At 43.2% G+C, this 13,949-nt stretch overlaps 2 protein-coding genes and 1 non-coding gene across 5 annotated transcripts; 2 read left to right on the top strand and 1 right to left on the bottom strand.

Annotated features, from left to right (window-relative positions):
* Positions 1-1,510: 1,510 nt before the first annotated feature.
* On the top strand, positions 1,511-3,391 carry LOC132012854 (gamma-crystallin B). Of its 2 annotated transcripts, none has more exons than XM_059392658.1 (3): positions 1,511-1,519; positions 1,615-1,857; positions 3,116-3,391. In XM_059392658.1, exons 1-3 carry the CDS (start codon positions 1,511-1,513, stop codon positions 3,389-3,391), a joined length of 528 nt encoding a protein of 175 aa, XP_059248641.1. The 2 variants fall into 2 exon arrangements, with proteins under 2 accessions (XP_059248641.1, XP_059248639.1); XM_059392656.1 differs by having other exon boundaries at positions 1,615-1,863.
* A 2,486-nt stretch (positions 3,392-5,877) lies between these two features.
* LOC132014774 (U6 spliceosomal RNA) lies at positions 5,878-5,983 on the bottom strand. The gene has a single exon (XR_009403415.1). It is a non-coding gene; the product is annotated as a U6 spliceosomal RNA (small nuclear RNA).
* Positions 5,984-10,651: 4,668 nt separating this feature from the next.
* Positions 10,652-12,253, top strand: LOC132012853 (gamma-crystallin C). Of its 2 annotated transcripts, none has more exons than XM_059392655.1 (3): positions 10,652-10,660; positions 10,759-11,001; positions 11,981-12,253. In XM_059392655.1, exons 1-3 carry the CDS (start codon positions 10,652-10,654, stop codon positions 12,251-12,253), a joined length of 525 nt encoding a protein of 174 aa, XP_059248638.1. The 2 variants fall into 2 exon arrangements, with proteins under 2 accessions (XP_059248638.1, XP_059248637.1); XM_059392654.1 differs by having other exon boundaries at positions 11,978-12,253.
* The last annotated feature ends 1,696 nt before the right edge of the window (positions 12,254-13,949 follow it).

The following is a 13,949-nucleotide window of genomic DNA, read 5'->3' as shown; positions in this document are numbered from 1 at the left end:
AAAAATAACCTTAGAGGAAGCACTGTGAAAACAAGGCATGGGACAGGCAGGTAGGTGGTCACTGTTAGTGTCACTTGCTAGTGCTTACTCCTCTACCCACCAATGGTACAGGTCCTGAAATTACCACCCACCCCCCTACCCGACCCCATCCAAGTCCCTGATGGTCTAGCATTGAAAGCTGGCTAAATAACTGAGAAGTCTGAGTCTAGGCCTCTGACCCAAGGCCTTAGGTGGGAAGTTTATTACATGTTAATATAAATAACATATTTTTATGGATAATAACTGTATTTTCCAAAACAAAAATAATGAACAAAAAGATTGGAATTGCTTTACATTTGTACAAGCCTCCTTTATTTCCTATAGCCTCTGGGAAAACTCCACTTTATACCTGCACAAGAATAAGAGTGTAAAGGGTCACTAACTCCTTGGTATTATTATGAAAACTGTTTTGACCTTATGAACCCCTTGAAAGTGTCTCAGGGACCTCAGGAGTCCCCATACTACACTGTGAAGTTCATGAGATGGAGAGGCTCTGTCAGCTGGGTTGGGTCTCTCCAACATCTCAGAAGTCTGCGGATGGCGACCATTGGTATTTTGAAGGTTTTGACATTACTCCTTACACTAACTCAAACCTCCCTTATCAAGTGAGCTAGAGTATCTAATGGTGATGAGGAAGAAAGATCTCTGGACGTTGAAGGAGGACAGGGACAAAAAAAGAACTAGCAGTACTCTGGGCAGCCACCAGCAGGAGGAAGGATTTGGGCTCTTGGAGAGTTGTGAGGAAAAGGAGGAAGGCCTTAGCTATCGGCTTTCTTTTAGGTCAAAGCCAAGTATTGAGGGTCTACTATGTGCCAACCCTCTGCTCTAGGCCCAGAGGCAGAAAGGAGTCAGAGAGAATTCCCAGCCTCCAGGAGCCTACACATTTCCAATCAAGTATCAGTTTTACTCAAGACAGACCCCAAAATAACAACAGTGACGACCACAGAGTCTCGAATTTGAACTAAGCTTTCTGCTTTTTAAAGCACTTTCACAGATTATTTCCCTTGATGCCCTCTTCCATAAGACTCATTGTTTAAATTCTGATTTTTAATAAAAGTTAAAAAACAAAACCAACCACCAGTCCCGGAGCAGAAGACATTACTTAGTTTAATTACCTTTGAGGAGTCAACTGAGCAGAGTAGGAGACAAAATAAAAGCACGGGGATAGGATTTCGCTCATCCTCTTGCTCAACTAAAAGAGTAAAAACTCTTTTCATTTTGGTGGCAACAACAGCTTTAGTGAATTAGAACAACCCGAACCTACCAGAAAGAATGAGAGTAAACCATTCAGCTAACCCCAATGGCCAGGGGGAGGAGGAGCGGGGAGCCAGCAAATCCCCTTACTCACCGAAATGGGCCCCTTTTGTGTGATTTCCTGCGGAGGCAGCAGTCAGGGCTGCTATATATACAGCGGCACTCCCCCTCGGCCCTCACAGCACCCAGCCAACGCCTCCTGCTCACTCGCTCCAAAATGGGAAAGGTAAGGGCCGGGTATCTGAGGCTCAGGGTGGGCCCCGGCTCAGCCTCTTCAGCGGGGGCGAATCGCCTCATGCTCCCACATCTTCCATTTTGCAGATCACCTTCTACGAGGACCGCGGCTTCCAGGGCCGCTGCTACGAGTGCAGCAGCGACTGCCCCAACCTGCAGCCCTACTTCAGCCGCTGCAACTCCATCCGCGTGGACAGTGGCTGCTGGATGCTCTATGAGCGCCCCAACTACCAGGGCCACCAGTACTTCCTGCGGCGCGGGGACTACCCGGACTACCAGCAGTGGCTGGGCTTCAGCGACTCCATCCGCTCCTGCCGCCTCATCCCCCAGGTGAGTGTGGCTCTGTCCTCGTCTCTGGTCTCTTTGGAAGTGAAAGCCATGAACAAATATCATTCTTCAACCAAATCATTCCAACTGGAGAGCAGAAAGCAAGAGTGAGCCCATTGCCTGCACTCCAAAGGAGGAGGTCTCAGATGGGAAGCCATTCTTTGTGAACTCTGTGGCTTGAATTTTCACATTCCCAGATTTTTGTATTTTAGATGTAATAAAAAGAATTAAAAAGCCAAAGACTAATTGAGAGAAAACAACACATGGGGAAAACAGAAGCTGCCATGTGTTTAAGATACAGCTCTCTAAAGTCGTCATTCTGAGTGGTATCCACTCAGAAATTATATATCAAAACTTCTAGATACAATCTGGGTCTGCTTAATTGATAAAAACACACTTGCTTGCTTTGGCTCACTTTTCCTTTTAATGATCTTCCTGGAAAAGATAGGCCCTGTCTTCTGGTTTTTATTCTAATTCCATGGTCAGTATTTATTAGCTCGGTGAGTAGTATAAACTAGAGGGAAGGCCAACTCCAAAGTGAAAGTTGGGGATTGAGTATTTCCTAGAGAGTAATTTGCACAGTTCTCCGAAGAATGTGCTGGAGTGTGGAAGGCATGGGCTATACTGTCCTCCAAGCTCAATGGAGATGATTTTTGCTGCTGAGGGAAATGAAGATGGCAAGGAAAGAGACCAGAAAGGAAGCTCCAGGGTCAGATAGGTTGAAATCTGAAGTGACACTGAGGTGATCAAAACAGAGACAAAGAAAATGTGTCATCTTCTTTTCTACAAAAGCTTAACAATCTTATGTTCCATGGTGTACACAAAACCAAAAATATTAGAGAAAGTAGCTAAATATTGATTCTTTTTCACAGAGTACTAGAGCAAATGGGACTTTGCTTTCCAATGCCTTACAATTTTCTTCTTCGAGAAGGACCTTCTGTAATAATAAACCCTAACGTGATCAATTTTATCTGAGACAAACCTTAGCTCCCAAGGACAGAACCAGGTGGATAGCACTGAAAGGCTGCTGAGGTCTGTCCCTAGTATAGCCCAGAAATCATCAGATGCCTGGTGGGGAGGTGGGGGGGGCGGTGGCGATGGGAGCAGGAAGGCTCTTTAACATGCAACGTGATTGTTCTGGAAGCAAACCCAGACTGCAGGAACTTCTGGGCTGGTGGGAGCAGGGAGGTGTAGGAGATAAAACTGTAATTTCTCTCCATCTGTCTTCATTCTACCTTTTCTTTTCTGTCTGCCTCCTCAGCACTCTGGCACATTCAGAATGAGGATCTACGAGCGAGATGACTTCAGAGGACAAATGTCAGAGACCACAGATGATTGTCTCTCTCTTCAGGACCGCTTCCATCTCAATGAAATCCACTCCCTCAACGTGCTGGAGGGCTGCTGGGTCCTTTATGAGATGCCCAGCTACAGGGGACGGCAGTACCTGCTGAGGCCCGGGGAGTACAGGAGATACCTTGACTGGGGGGCCATGAATGCCAAAGTTGGTTCTTTCAGACGAGTAATGGATTTTTACTAAAGTATTTATGTTCTCCACTTTTCTCCTTTAGAATCCAATAAAATATTTAGCTTGTGTTTCTGGCACTATGGAGTCCTGCTTTTCTTTAAATCTATTAAAACTTCATAAACAATAATGGCATTTAGCCAAATATAATGACAGAAGTTTTCATGGCTGGAAATGATGTCTTATAAGGGGGATAAAGTAAAGGGTATCATTGCTAGTATTCTTTTAAAGACTAAACCATGTAGGCTCAGGGTTCAATTCAACTGGGCTAAAGACCTTTATGGTTAGCCTTAAAAGGATAAATTTGCAGCTATAATGTTAAACTAGGACTTACTATAACACTCCAAGTTATCCTTATAGTTTATCTCCATCATCTTTTCTATATAGTCCAAATCTTAGCTAATGAGGAAAGTCATCTCAGTATCTAGACACTTCCTTTAGATTCAAAAACAAATGAACAGACTTGTCACCCTCCCCTCTTGCGTTCTTTATCCTTCTAACAGCAGGCAATTCCATGTCAATACCTCATTCCTCCAGGAGATTTCCAGTGCAAAAAGAATTCTCTGTCTTCTTGTATAGAAGAATTTCAGGATTTCTACCAAAAACCACATACACATAGGGAAACTCAGCCTCCCTATCACTTTAATAGGAAGTAAAGAATTATGACCATACCTGGAAAGTAATACTAAATGGAAAACAAGGAATGACATTTACTGGAGAAGTTTGTTTGACTGTATGTGTGTTTCCTTTGAGGATATTATCCTCCAGGAATGAAGTTCGAGCCCAAGTCCCATGTTCTAAGTCACTTTGTCGGTTGTAGGTTAGAGCCAGATTTGAATCCAGGAGCTAAGACAGAGGGGAAACAAGATCAGTTCCATGACCAACAGAGTCCATGAGACAAATAAAGGAATTATGCAAGACTAGCCTAACTATTCCCAGTACTGAAACCGCAAGGAAAGTTTCCTAGTAAAGAGAATACTGAGCAAACAACATCCCTAATAGCATCCTGCAGTAATTAAATATGGCTTTTTTGTGTCTGCTTCTTACAAAGTTCCACAACGAAGATGACAGTTTCAGGTTAAAATCTATCTAACGTAGCCCATTTTTTGAGATTTTAATGAAATGGCTGAAATGTCTTCTCACATGGAGGGGGAGCCTTGTGTAACCACATTCTCTGACACATACGTATTCAGTATCTCTTGTGATTCTGGGAAGGGAATGAGTTATGTATGCTTTCCCCAGTCACCCTACACTCTGAACTCCTGCATTGGATGGGTCATCCTGTCTTCTCCGATGTGACCCACATCATGCAGGATAAATTTGGGGGGGAGAAATAGCTCCTTTTCCTTGGGCTCCTGAACCATCTCTCACATAAAACATTCATGTAAGCAGCCAACATCATTACAGAGATGGTGAAGGGAGTTTAGATCACAGAAGTACAACAATATCAAATTTAATATTATGTGGCCATGCTCTAAACAATCTGCAAGCTCCAACCTGCTGCTGCGTGGCCTGGTTTCTTTCTCATTCTTGCTTGTCTCTCCTTTGTTCTTAGCTGTTCCCACATGGCTATTCATTTTTTATAGTCTCTTTCCTTCCCATGCTTTCCAGGGCCCCCTACCAACCATCCATGTGGCTTGTGAACAGAACACGCATCTAATTTGTTGCTTAACCTGAATCATTTTTGAGAGCAAAAGTGTGTGCTATTAGGGATTATAACAGGGCAAGAGGCATGAATCAGGAGTGTTCAAGGCAAACTGGTTGCACATGGTTAGGCTATTTATAAAAGTTCTTTGCCTGGAAAAAAAGTCAGATTCTTGAATTATTTGCTATTGATTTTTCCTAAATCCCAGTTCTTCAACCCTTAAACTCCCAGCACTAGTGTTGGCTTCCTGGAGACATTAGCCAGATTTCTCTGTTTGCCAGTCATAATGTAACAGAAATAAATTGGAAAGTCAAAAGCTTCTTGCAGTGCTGAATGTTACTTTATTTGTTTTGTAGGCATAAAAATCACAGACTTCAGACCTGGAAATGATCCTAAAACACTGGAAGCCAAAATACATAAAATTAGAGATCCTGGATGTCACTGATTGTTTTTTTTTTTCCTTAAAAATTGTGTTTCCATTCCATCCCAGGGGAACAGGCAAAGAGAATGGTATTTTCCCTCTAATCCCAGCATTAAAAACAATGAACAGAGGGAGGTGGGGCATGGGCAGAGGGGGATACAACCAAACTAGCTCCTCACCTATGCCTCCTCCTTCTCGCCTTCTGCTCTAAAAAGTACCCACTGGAACCTCAAAGAGGGGAAAGGTCTGAGAGGAAAGCGGTCTCCAAGAGAAGAATGGGAGAAGGGATATCCTACAGGATCCCACTAACCTTTTCCCCATGAAGATGAAAAAACAATTCAAGATGACCCCCGTGTCAGCCTATATTCCCTATACACACCAGTGTATCCTATATATCCTAGTTTATAGTAAGTCCACATGTTGAATCTTTTTTTTTTCAATATGGAATGTTTCAAGAATTTGCATGTCGTCCTTGTGAAGGGCCATGTTCATCTTCTCTGCAGCACTCTCATCTTAGTACGCATGTTGCCAAAGTGAGCATCAGATCCTAAATCTTTTTCTTCCTTTTCCCCTCTTTTCTCCCTTTGAACATATTGTGTCTTCTGGCCAATCTAATCTTATGTAAGAACCTCTAAGCAAAGAAACTGAAGTCATCCCATGAAGAAGGACCACAAACGTCTCTATTAAGTTGTACCCTCCAAGGTTATCCCTCATTATGGCTTCGCACCTTGCTGCCACAGGGTTAGGTCTGGATGATGCCACGGTCTCATTCCCTCCCCTCCAGACCTTAGGGGTTCTAATTTTCTTGTGGGTTTGTTAAAATACAAATGACAATCCACCCGTCGTTTGAGTGAGAAGACATGTACTGCTTTTCACACCAAAGCCAATTTGATCCAAATGGAAAGCCATAGGAGTTCAACAGAGGTGGGTCATTGGTTGCCCCCTATCTGCTTGTCATCTGTTGATTAGTCATCAAAGACAAGCTGAGAAAGAGAACTCAAGGCTGGTGCTGTGACCGTGATCCTTGGTATCTCCCTCAGCCTCGTTTGGCATAGTTTCGTCCAGGTAGCTGCCAATCAAATGACCGGATCTCATCTAACCAAGCTTGTGTGTCATACAAAGGCTACACTAGTTACGAGGAAGCAGGAAGGTGGGTGTTAAAACCAACAGCTGGCTGGATCTCAGACATTAGCAATACTCTAGAATTGGCCACTGCTGTTGTGGTATTAATTTGACATCTCAGGAAATAGAAAAATTAGACACAATGACCAAGGAACTGAAGGTTTAGGGGACAACACAACATTCCTGTTTTCTCTCTTTTGCATACTCATCTCCCCTGTTCTAAAGGCCCATTAAATAGATCAAATGCAGAGTGCTTGTGTCATCCTACACATTGAAATTTGCAAATACTGAACTTTGATGTGAGTGTGTATGCCTGATGTGCTGAACATTCAAAACAGGTCCCATGGGCTATTATAACAATGGATTTCAGACCAGGGAATAACATTCATAAACTCCAGGCTTTTACTGAGTAGCCTTTGTGTGCCAGTTCATTCTGCCAGTTAGTGAGAATACAAAAATAAAGATGGAATAGTCCCGGCCCAGAAAGGGGGTGCCTTCATTTATTTCAAGAAACTGATGTCTAGACAAAATAATTAGATAAGTAATAATTACCATTAGAGTGGCATAAGGAAGATGCTTGATAGAACCAAGTTGTCAGTATTAAATTCAGCCTGGAAGAGTAGGAAAGGTTCAAGAAAATCTTTAAGAGGAATTGATACCTGAGATGAAACTTCAAAAAAAAGGGGGGGGGGGGTAAAATCTCTCTGAGTGAAAAATGCAGAACTGATATCTCAGTGAGAAGGATCAGTATATTTAAAAACAAGAGAAGGATAGCATAAACTTCCAGCTATAAGATGAATAGGATCTGGGCATCTAATGTACAGCATAGTGGTTATGGTTAGTAATACTGTATTATATACTTGAAATTTGCTAAGAGAGTAGATTTTAAATGTTTACACACATGCACACACACAAATATTAATTATGGGAGGTAATGCAGGTATTAGCTTACACTATGCTGCTAATTACCTTGCAATATATAAATGTATCAAATCTATATGTTGTATACCTTAAACTTATGCAATGTAATATTTCAATTATATCTCAGCAAAACAGGAGTGGGGGTGAATGAGAAATGTGAAAATAACATTGTGCATTGGGAAACAAGTTATCCAGTGTGACCCATCAGGAAGTCTGGAGACAGAGGATTTCAGGTCAACGGTGCCATCTAAGGAACCAGTACGCGATGCTAGAGACAATACGAGCCAGTGAAGTGTTTCAAGCAGGTGAGCGGCTACCCTAGTTCAGGCTCTACAACAAAAACACCAGGGACTGAATGACTTCAACATACATTTCTTTCCCACAGTTCTGGAGTTTGGGAAGTCGGAGATCAGGGTTCTAGTAGATCCAGAGAGAGGAAGCAAGCTCTTTCCCATCTTTCTAGCATCTAAGAACACTAATCCTATCATGATGTCTCCACCCTTGAGACCTATATCGCTCAAGGCCCCATCTCCAGACATCACCACAGGGTTCCAACATATGCCTTTGGAGGGGACACAAACATTCAGGCAAGAGCAGTGACATGACTTGAGGTGTTCTGATTCTGATCACCCCCACAAGCTGGCAGAATGGAGTTTTGAAGAAGGCAAGACTGGACAGAGTTGGGAGACTGTGGACAGTCCAGCTGAGATATGATGAGAGTCCAAGAAAGGCAGCTGCAGGGCCAGGTGATGGGGAGGGGAGATTGGAGACGTAGGTACAGGAAGGAAAGGCAGGAGCCCTGGGAGAGAAAGATCCAGAAAACAAAAAACAAAAACAAACAAACAAACAAACAAAAAAAACCCATGACTGAAGTTTAGCATTCAGCATTTTCTGAGATCTTCACCTCTTTTCCTGTCTAATCAACACTATCATTTAAGTATTTCTGGTTTGATTCTCTCATTATATGCATATAAAACTTTGTAGAACAAAACAGAGAGTCTTCTGTCTACATGTTTAAGGAAAATGATGTCTAAGTGCTAATAAAACATTGGCTGGGGATGGCTACACCACGTTTCTCTTACTAAAAGGAAAAAAAAAAAAAAGAAGAAGAAGAAACCAGAACAGTGTTTTTTAAAGTTTGATCCAAGAATGATGTGGTGCTGTTTGGAAATCAAGATTACCGGAGTCTTTTCCACATGTAAAGACACAAAGTTCTGGGAGAGGATAGGACCAATTTGCCGTTTTAACAAGCACAGGTGATTCTTCCTGCACACTACAGTTTGAAAGCCACTAGATGATGTCTAAAGTACCCTCCACCTCTACTTTTTTTTTTTAAACTAAAAATGGCTTTATAGCAGAGAAAATTTTCAGCCATCTTTGAGAGGATTGACTGTGTTTGGAGATAAACAGGCTGAAGTCAGCCTTAGTAATGTTGCACTGTTAGTAACACGGAACATTTACTTAATGCTTATTTGTGCCAAGTATGTGCCGAACACATTATACACATCATCCCACTGACTCATGTCAATGTCCTTCAGCCGAAGACCACCCAAACACACGGCACAGAACAAGCTGGGTTTATTACTTGTTCAGGGAATGCATGGGGTGTCTCAGCAAAGGGTATTAGCAAAGGATATTATTATAGGATTTGCACTTTGGTTGGGTGACTTGGGGAAGAGTCTAAAAAAGCTCACTCTAAATAGGGTGTTGTCAGAACATGGGGGTAATTTCACGATTGACTATCTCAATAAGTCTACTCATGGCGGGGAGCAGGGGGGTGGGGAGCCTAGAAAGATAAAGCTGCAATTGATAAAAAAGGAGCAGTTAATCATAAGGACGGAGAGAGGGGGTGTTTGGTATTGTGTGGGTGCTGCAATGACTTTGTTTTTGCTTGTGCTCAGACAAAATTATGAATTGGCCTTACTTTGTCTCATTGCATCAGAGTCTCAGAGTAACCTTTCCTGAAGCTGGTATTCTGGGAAACTCTTTATGCTTAACAGAGGAATAGCATGGCTTAGCTCTGAAAGCCAGGCCAGCTTCTGAATGCAAATACTTCTCTCTCTCTTTTTTCCCCCTCCTTTCTTTTTCCACTTACTATATCCCATGATACAAGTACTATGAAATAACTCAGACTCTGAGAGGCTATGTGGTTTGCCATGTTCATGTGGCCACTAAGTGGACATTCTGAGTTTATGAAGCTTTACTACTTCTCTCCAACCCTGGAAAGGGGAAGCACTCCAAAAAGCAATACCCTTCTCAGTTTGGGACCCACTGATCATAGAAACCTTCCTCTTGGTTCTTATCACAAGCTGACGTCCAAGGGCTGATTTCTAGTACCTGAAGCAGACCCAGCCAAGGAGGAGTTAGTAGCTATGTCTTAAAGCATCAGGTCACCACAGCCAAAATTAGCAAACATCAGAATCCAGATCTGTGTCCTGCACTAAACTGGCAAATCATATAGAGAAAAAAGAATTGGGGCACCTGGGTGGCACAGTGGGTTAAAGCCTCTGCTTTCAGCTCAGGTCATGATTCCAGGGTCCTGGGATCGAGCCCCGCATCTGGCTCTCTGCTCAGCGGGGAGCCTGCTTCCCCCTCTCTCTCTGCCTGCCTCTCTGCCTACTTGTGATCTCTGTCTGTCAACTAAATAAATAAATAATAAAATCTTAAAAAAAAGAAAGAAAGAAAGAAAGAAATAATTAAGTTACAGTGACCTCTGCCATCAAGGGAAATTGGTCAGTGTTTGTGAAATTCTACATCACAGACAGCCTCTGGAATTGCGGAGCACATCCATAAAGGCATAGATTTTTTCCCCCAGAAAATACATGGGATATAATGGAGTCATATCCGTAGAGACATGAATTTCAGGTCAAAAGTTCAGATTGATGTGCTGATAAATTTAGAAAACACTAAGAATGCAAATAAAAGCAAGTCTAGGGACTAAACTAGGACATATCCAGAACAGCGTTGGAATATACCAGAGAATGAAGGCAAACTCTACAGGCATTTCCACTGAATGCAGCACGTTAAAGGGATCCATAAAATCCCCTTACTCGCCCCCGGGGGCCTCTTTTGTGTTGTTCTTGCCAACGCAGCAGCAGCCCTGCTATATAGACCCGCGGCGCTCCTGGACCATCGCACTGAACTCGCACATCCGTGTCAACCAGCCATGGGGAAGGTGAGCAGGATGCAAGTTAAATAAAAGGGGGGAAATTGCATCTACCCCAAATCCTTTGGGAGCCACTGATTTAATTGGGACTCACTCTTCCTTTGCAGATCACCTTCTACGAGGACCGCGGCTTCCAGGGCCGCTGCTACGAGTGCAGCAGCGACTGCCCCAACCTGCAGCCCTACTTCAGCCGCTGCAACTCCATCCGCGTGGACAGTGGCTGCTGGATGCTCTATGAGCGCCCCAACTACCAGGGCCACCAGTACTTCCTGCGGCGCGGGGACTACCCCGACTACCAGCAGTGGCTGGGCCTCAGCGACTCCATCCGCTCCTGCTGTCTCATCCCCCAGGTAAGCCTCACTTGTTCTCCATCCCGCTGCCTGCTGGTCCTCACTGTATTACTGACCAGTGAGGGGGAGGGAGGTTTTGCCATTAAAAGCACTTAAGGGGTAAGGTGGGCTTTAGCTACTGCCTAAACCCCAGATAGAGAAATGCACAAAAACGGCAGAGCATACAAGAAGAATTCACTGATGGGAAGGGTCTGCTTTATTGTTAATTTTTGCTCCCATTGTGTCCATTACAATGTTGTCTGTAACAAATGTACTCTCACAGTGGGATACAGAACACAACTTGCCCATGGGAAGCTGGGTGGACATAAGGAGGCTGTATTGCAAACAGATTCATTTTAAAAACTTGAGATTGTAAAACTGCAACTTTAATTAACCGTGAAGAATAGGTGATGAATGCTTAGATGGGTTCCACTACAGACTAGTAAAAAATGGAAACTCTATTGTTAATAGAGGCTATTCAAAGTTTGTGTCCAACTTTGGAAGAGGTAGTTCCCCTTAATTTGGAAAAGCAGTTGAATTCTGGTTCCAAGTGACTATTTAAACCAATTTTCATGGAGCTATGTGACTTTAAAAGTCCAACTTTAGTTATAAGTTTGTGAGATAACACTCTTATTATTCTAAAAAAAGATAATACTCATATTAAAAGAATATTAGTCAAAATACTTCCCATTTTTGCCCTAAATATATGTTTGACGTATCACCTAGGAATCAATGGACATTAGGGAATGAGGAATCAAGATTGCTGAATTCTTGATGGGCTCTAACCCAGACTTTGAACCTCTTACAATGTAGATGTCCTATATGAAATACAAAATGAGCATGCAAACATGTCTTCAAGGCCAGTAGAACACCGCTCCATACACAACATACCCAGCCATGTCAGAGTCTCAGGCTTTCACCTGGGCGATCCTGTGCCCCCACCTACCAAGTTCACTTGTTTGGTTGCTTCTCCCACTCCTTCTCTTGGTGGCCCGAGCAGGCAAGCTCCCACAGGCTGCGGCTGTATGAGAGAGAGGACCACAAAGGCCTCATGACGGAGCTGAGCGAGGACTGCTCCTGCATCCAGGACCGCTTCCACCTGAGTGAGGTCCGCTCCCTCCACGTGCTGGAGGGCTGCTGGGTCCTCTACGAGCTGCCCAACTACCAGGGGAGGCAGTACCTGCTGAGGCCCCAAGAGTACAGGCGCTACCACGACTGGGGGGCCATGGATGCTAAGACAGGCTCTTTGCGGAGGGCGGTGGATTTATACTGAAATAGGTTCGCACTACCATTTTCTCAATTTGGAACCTAATAAAGTATTTAGTCTGTATTGTTGGCAATTGCTGACTTCTGTTTTTCTTTCACCGTGTGCCGATTAATTCACCTGTAAATGCTCCCTGCTAAAGGTTGAGGAGCGACTAAGTGGGGAAGGGTCAGTTCTAGAAGCTCTGCAAGGTAAGAATGAGTCTGAAACAGGCTCAGAAGGAGGGGCAGAAAGAGGAGGTAGCCTGTGTAAGAAAGAAAGGGAGGTCACCATAGCAAAATGGGAGAGGGGGACCGGTGAGGAGGGAGGCGTTCCGTGGAGGGCCCTGAGGAACAGCGTTCTAGGAGCTTCCTCCTGACCCAGCAGGTGACTGGAAGCCATAGAGGGTCACAGACAAGCAGTGAAGAGAAGCCCACCTGGCAAAAAGCCTGATGAGACTACGTAAGGAATTGCAGTATTGTTTACTTTGGAGCACAGGACGACGTAACTAAGGCCAGGCTGCCAGTGGACATTACTGTACTTTTGGATCCCTTGAAGATCTCCCCTCCTATTCTAAAATGCCTCCTGACCTGAGTGCACCAGTGTATATTCCCTGGGCCAAACCCTCCATGAAGTGCAGATAATACAAATAAACTAATGAGATATATGTTATTATTTTAAATACATTTTGATTTTTTAAAGATTGTATTTATGTATGTCTTTGAGAGAGAGAGAGCACGCAGGAGAGAGAGTGAGCAGAGGGGAGCATCAGGGGGAGAGGAGAAGCAGACTCCACACTGAGCAGGGAGTCCAACATGGGGCTCCATCCCAGGACCCTGGGATCACGACCTGAGGTGAAGACAGATGCTTAACCCACTGAGCCACCCAGGTGCCCTTAAATAGACTTCAGTTAAAGCAAAATTTGCTTGCTCACAAGCAAAGTCCTGCAAGTTTAAAAAAAAATTTTTTTTAATCTTTTTATCATTAGGAAATTTATTTTTAAAAGTTTTCCTCCAAAATAAAAGCCTCCTATAATCCCACTACTTTACAAATTCTATAAAGAAAGAAGTGGAGAGGGTCCTTCTGATCCCACTCTTCACTGTTAACCCTCCTTTATACTTGGTGGGCACCATTCTTGAATTTTCTCCTTCTGTATATCCCACGAAACATTCTTTTTATTTATTTACTTATTTGCATGTACTTACTTATTTGAATGTAGACTCATACTGTACATATTGGTCTGCAACTTGCTTTTAACATACAAAATGATACAGACATAGATCTAGGTCAGCATCTTCTTCTGTTTAATGGATTGCATTGTGTTCCATTATTTGAAGGTTCCCTAGATTATGTTAGCATTACCCATTGGTGATTGGGCTTGTCCAATGCTCCTTTTACAAACAAGGCTGCAAAGAATATCATTGTCTGTATACCTTTATCTACACGAGCCATAAATTTTAGAGGATAGAGATCTAGAAGTGAGACTGCCCAATGATAACACAAGAGATTTTTAATTTTAATAGACTCTGCTCAATTGTTAGCCACCAAAGATCCTAACTTCTTTGAGTTAGGATGAGCCTACAATGAGCCTACCATGTGTAGCATTGAGGATGAAAAAACAACCAAAACAAATAAAAGGCATTGTCCACCCCCCACCACGGAGCCCTACACAGAAATAAGATGAAATGCATACACTAAACAATAAGCATATAGTCACTTTTTAAAG

This window comes from Mustela nigripes, chromosome 3, assembly GCF_022355385.1.
Source record: "Mustela nigripes isolate SB6536 chromosome 3, MUSNIG.SB6536, whole genome shotgun sequence".
Taxonomy (NCBI): domain Eukaryota; kingdom Metazoa; phylum Chordata; class Mammalia; order Carnivora; family Mustelidae; genus Mustela; species Mustela nigripes.
This window is presented reverse-complemented; position numbering and strand designations above follow the sequence as displayed.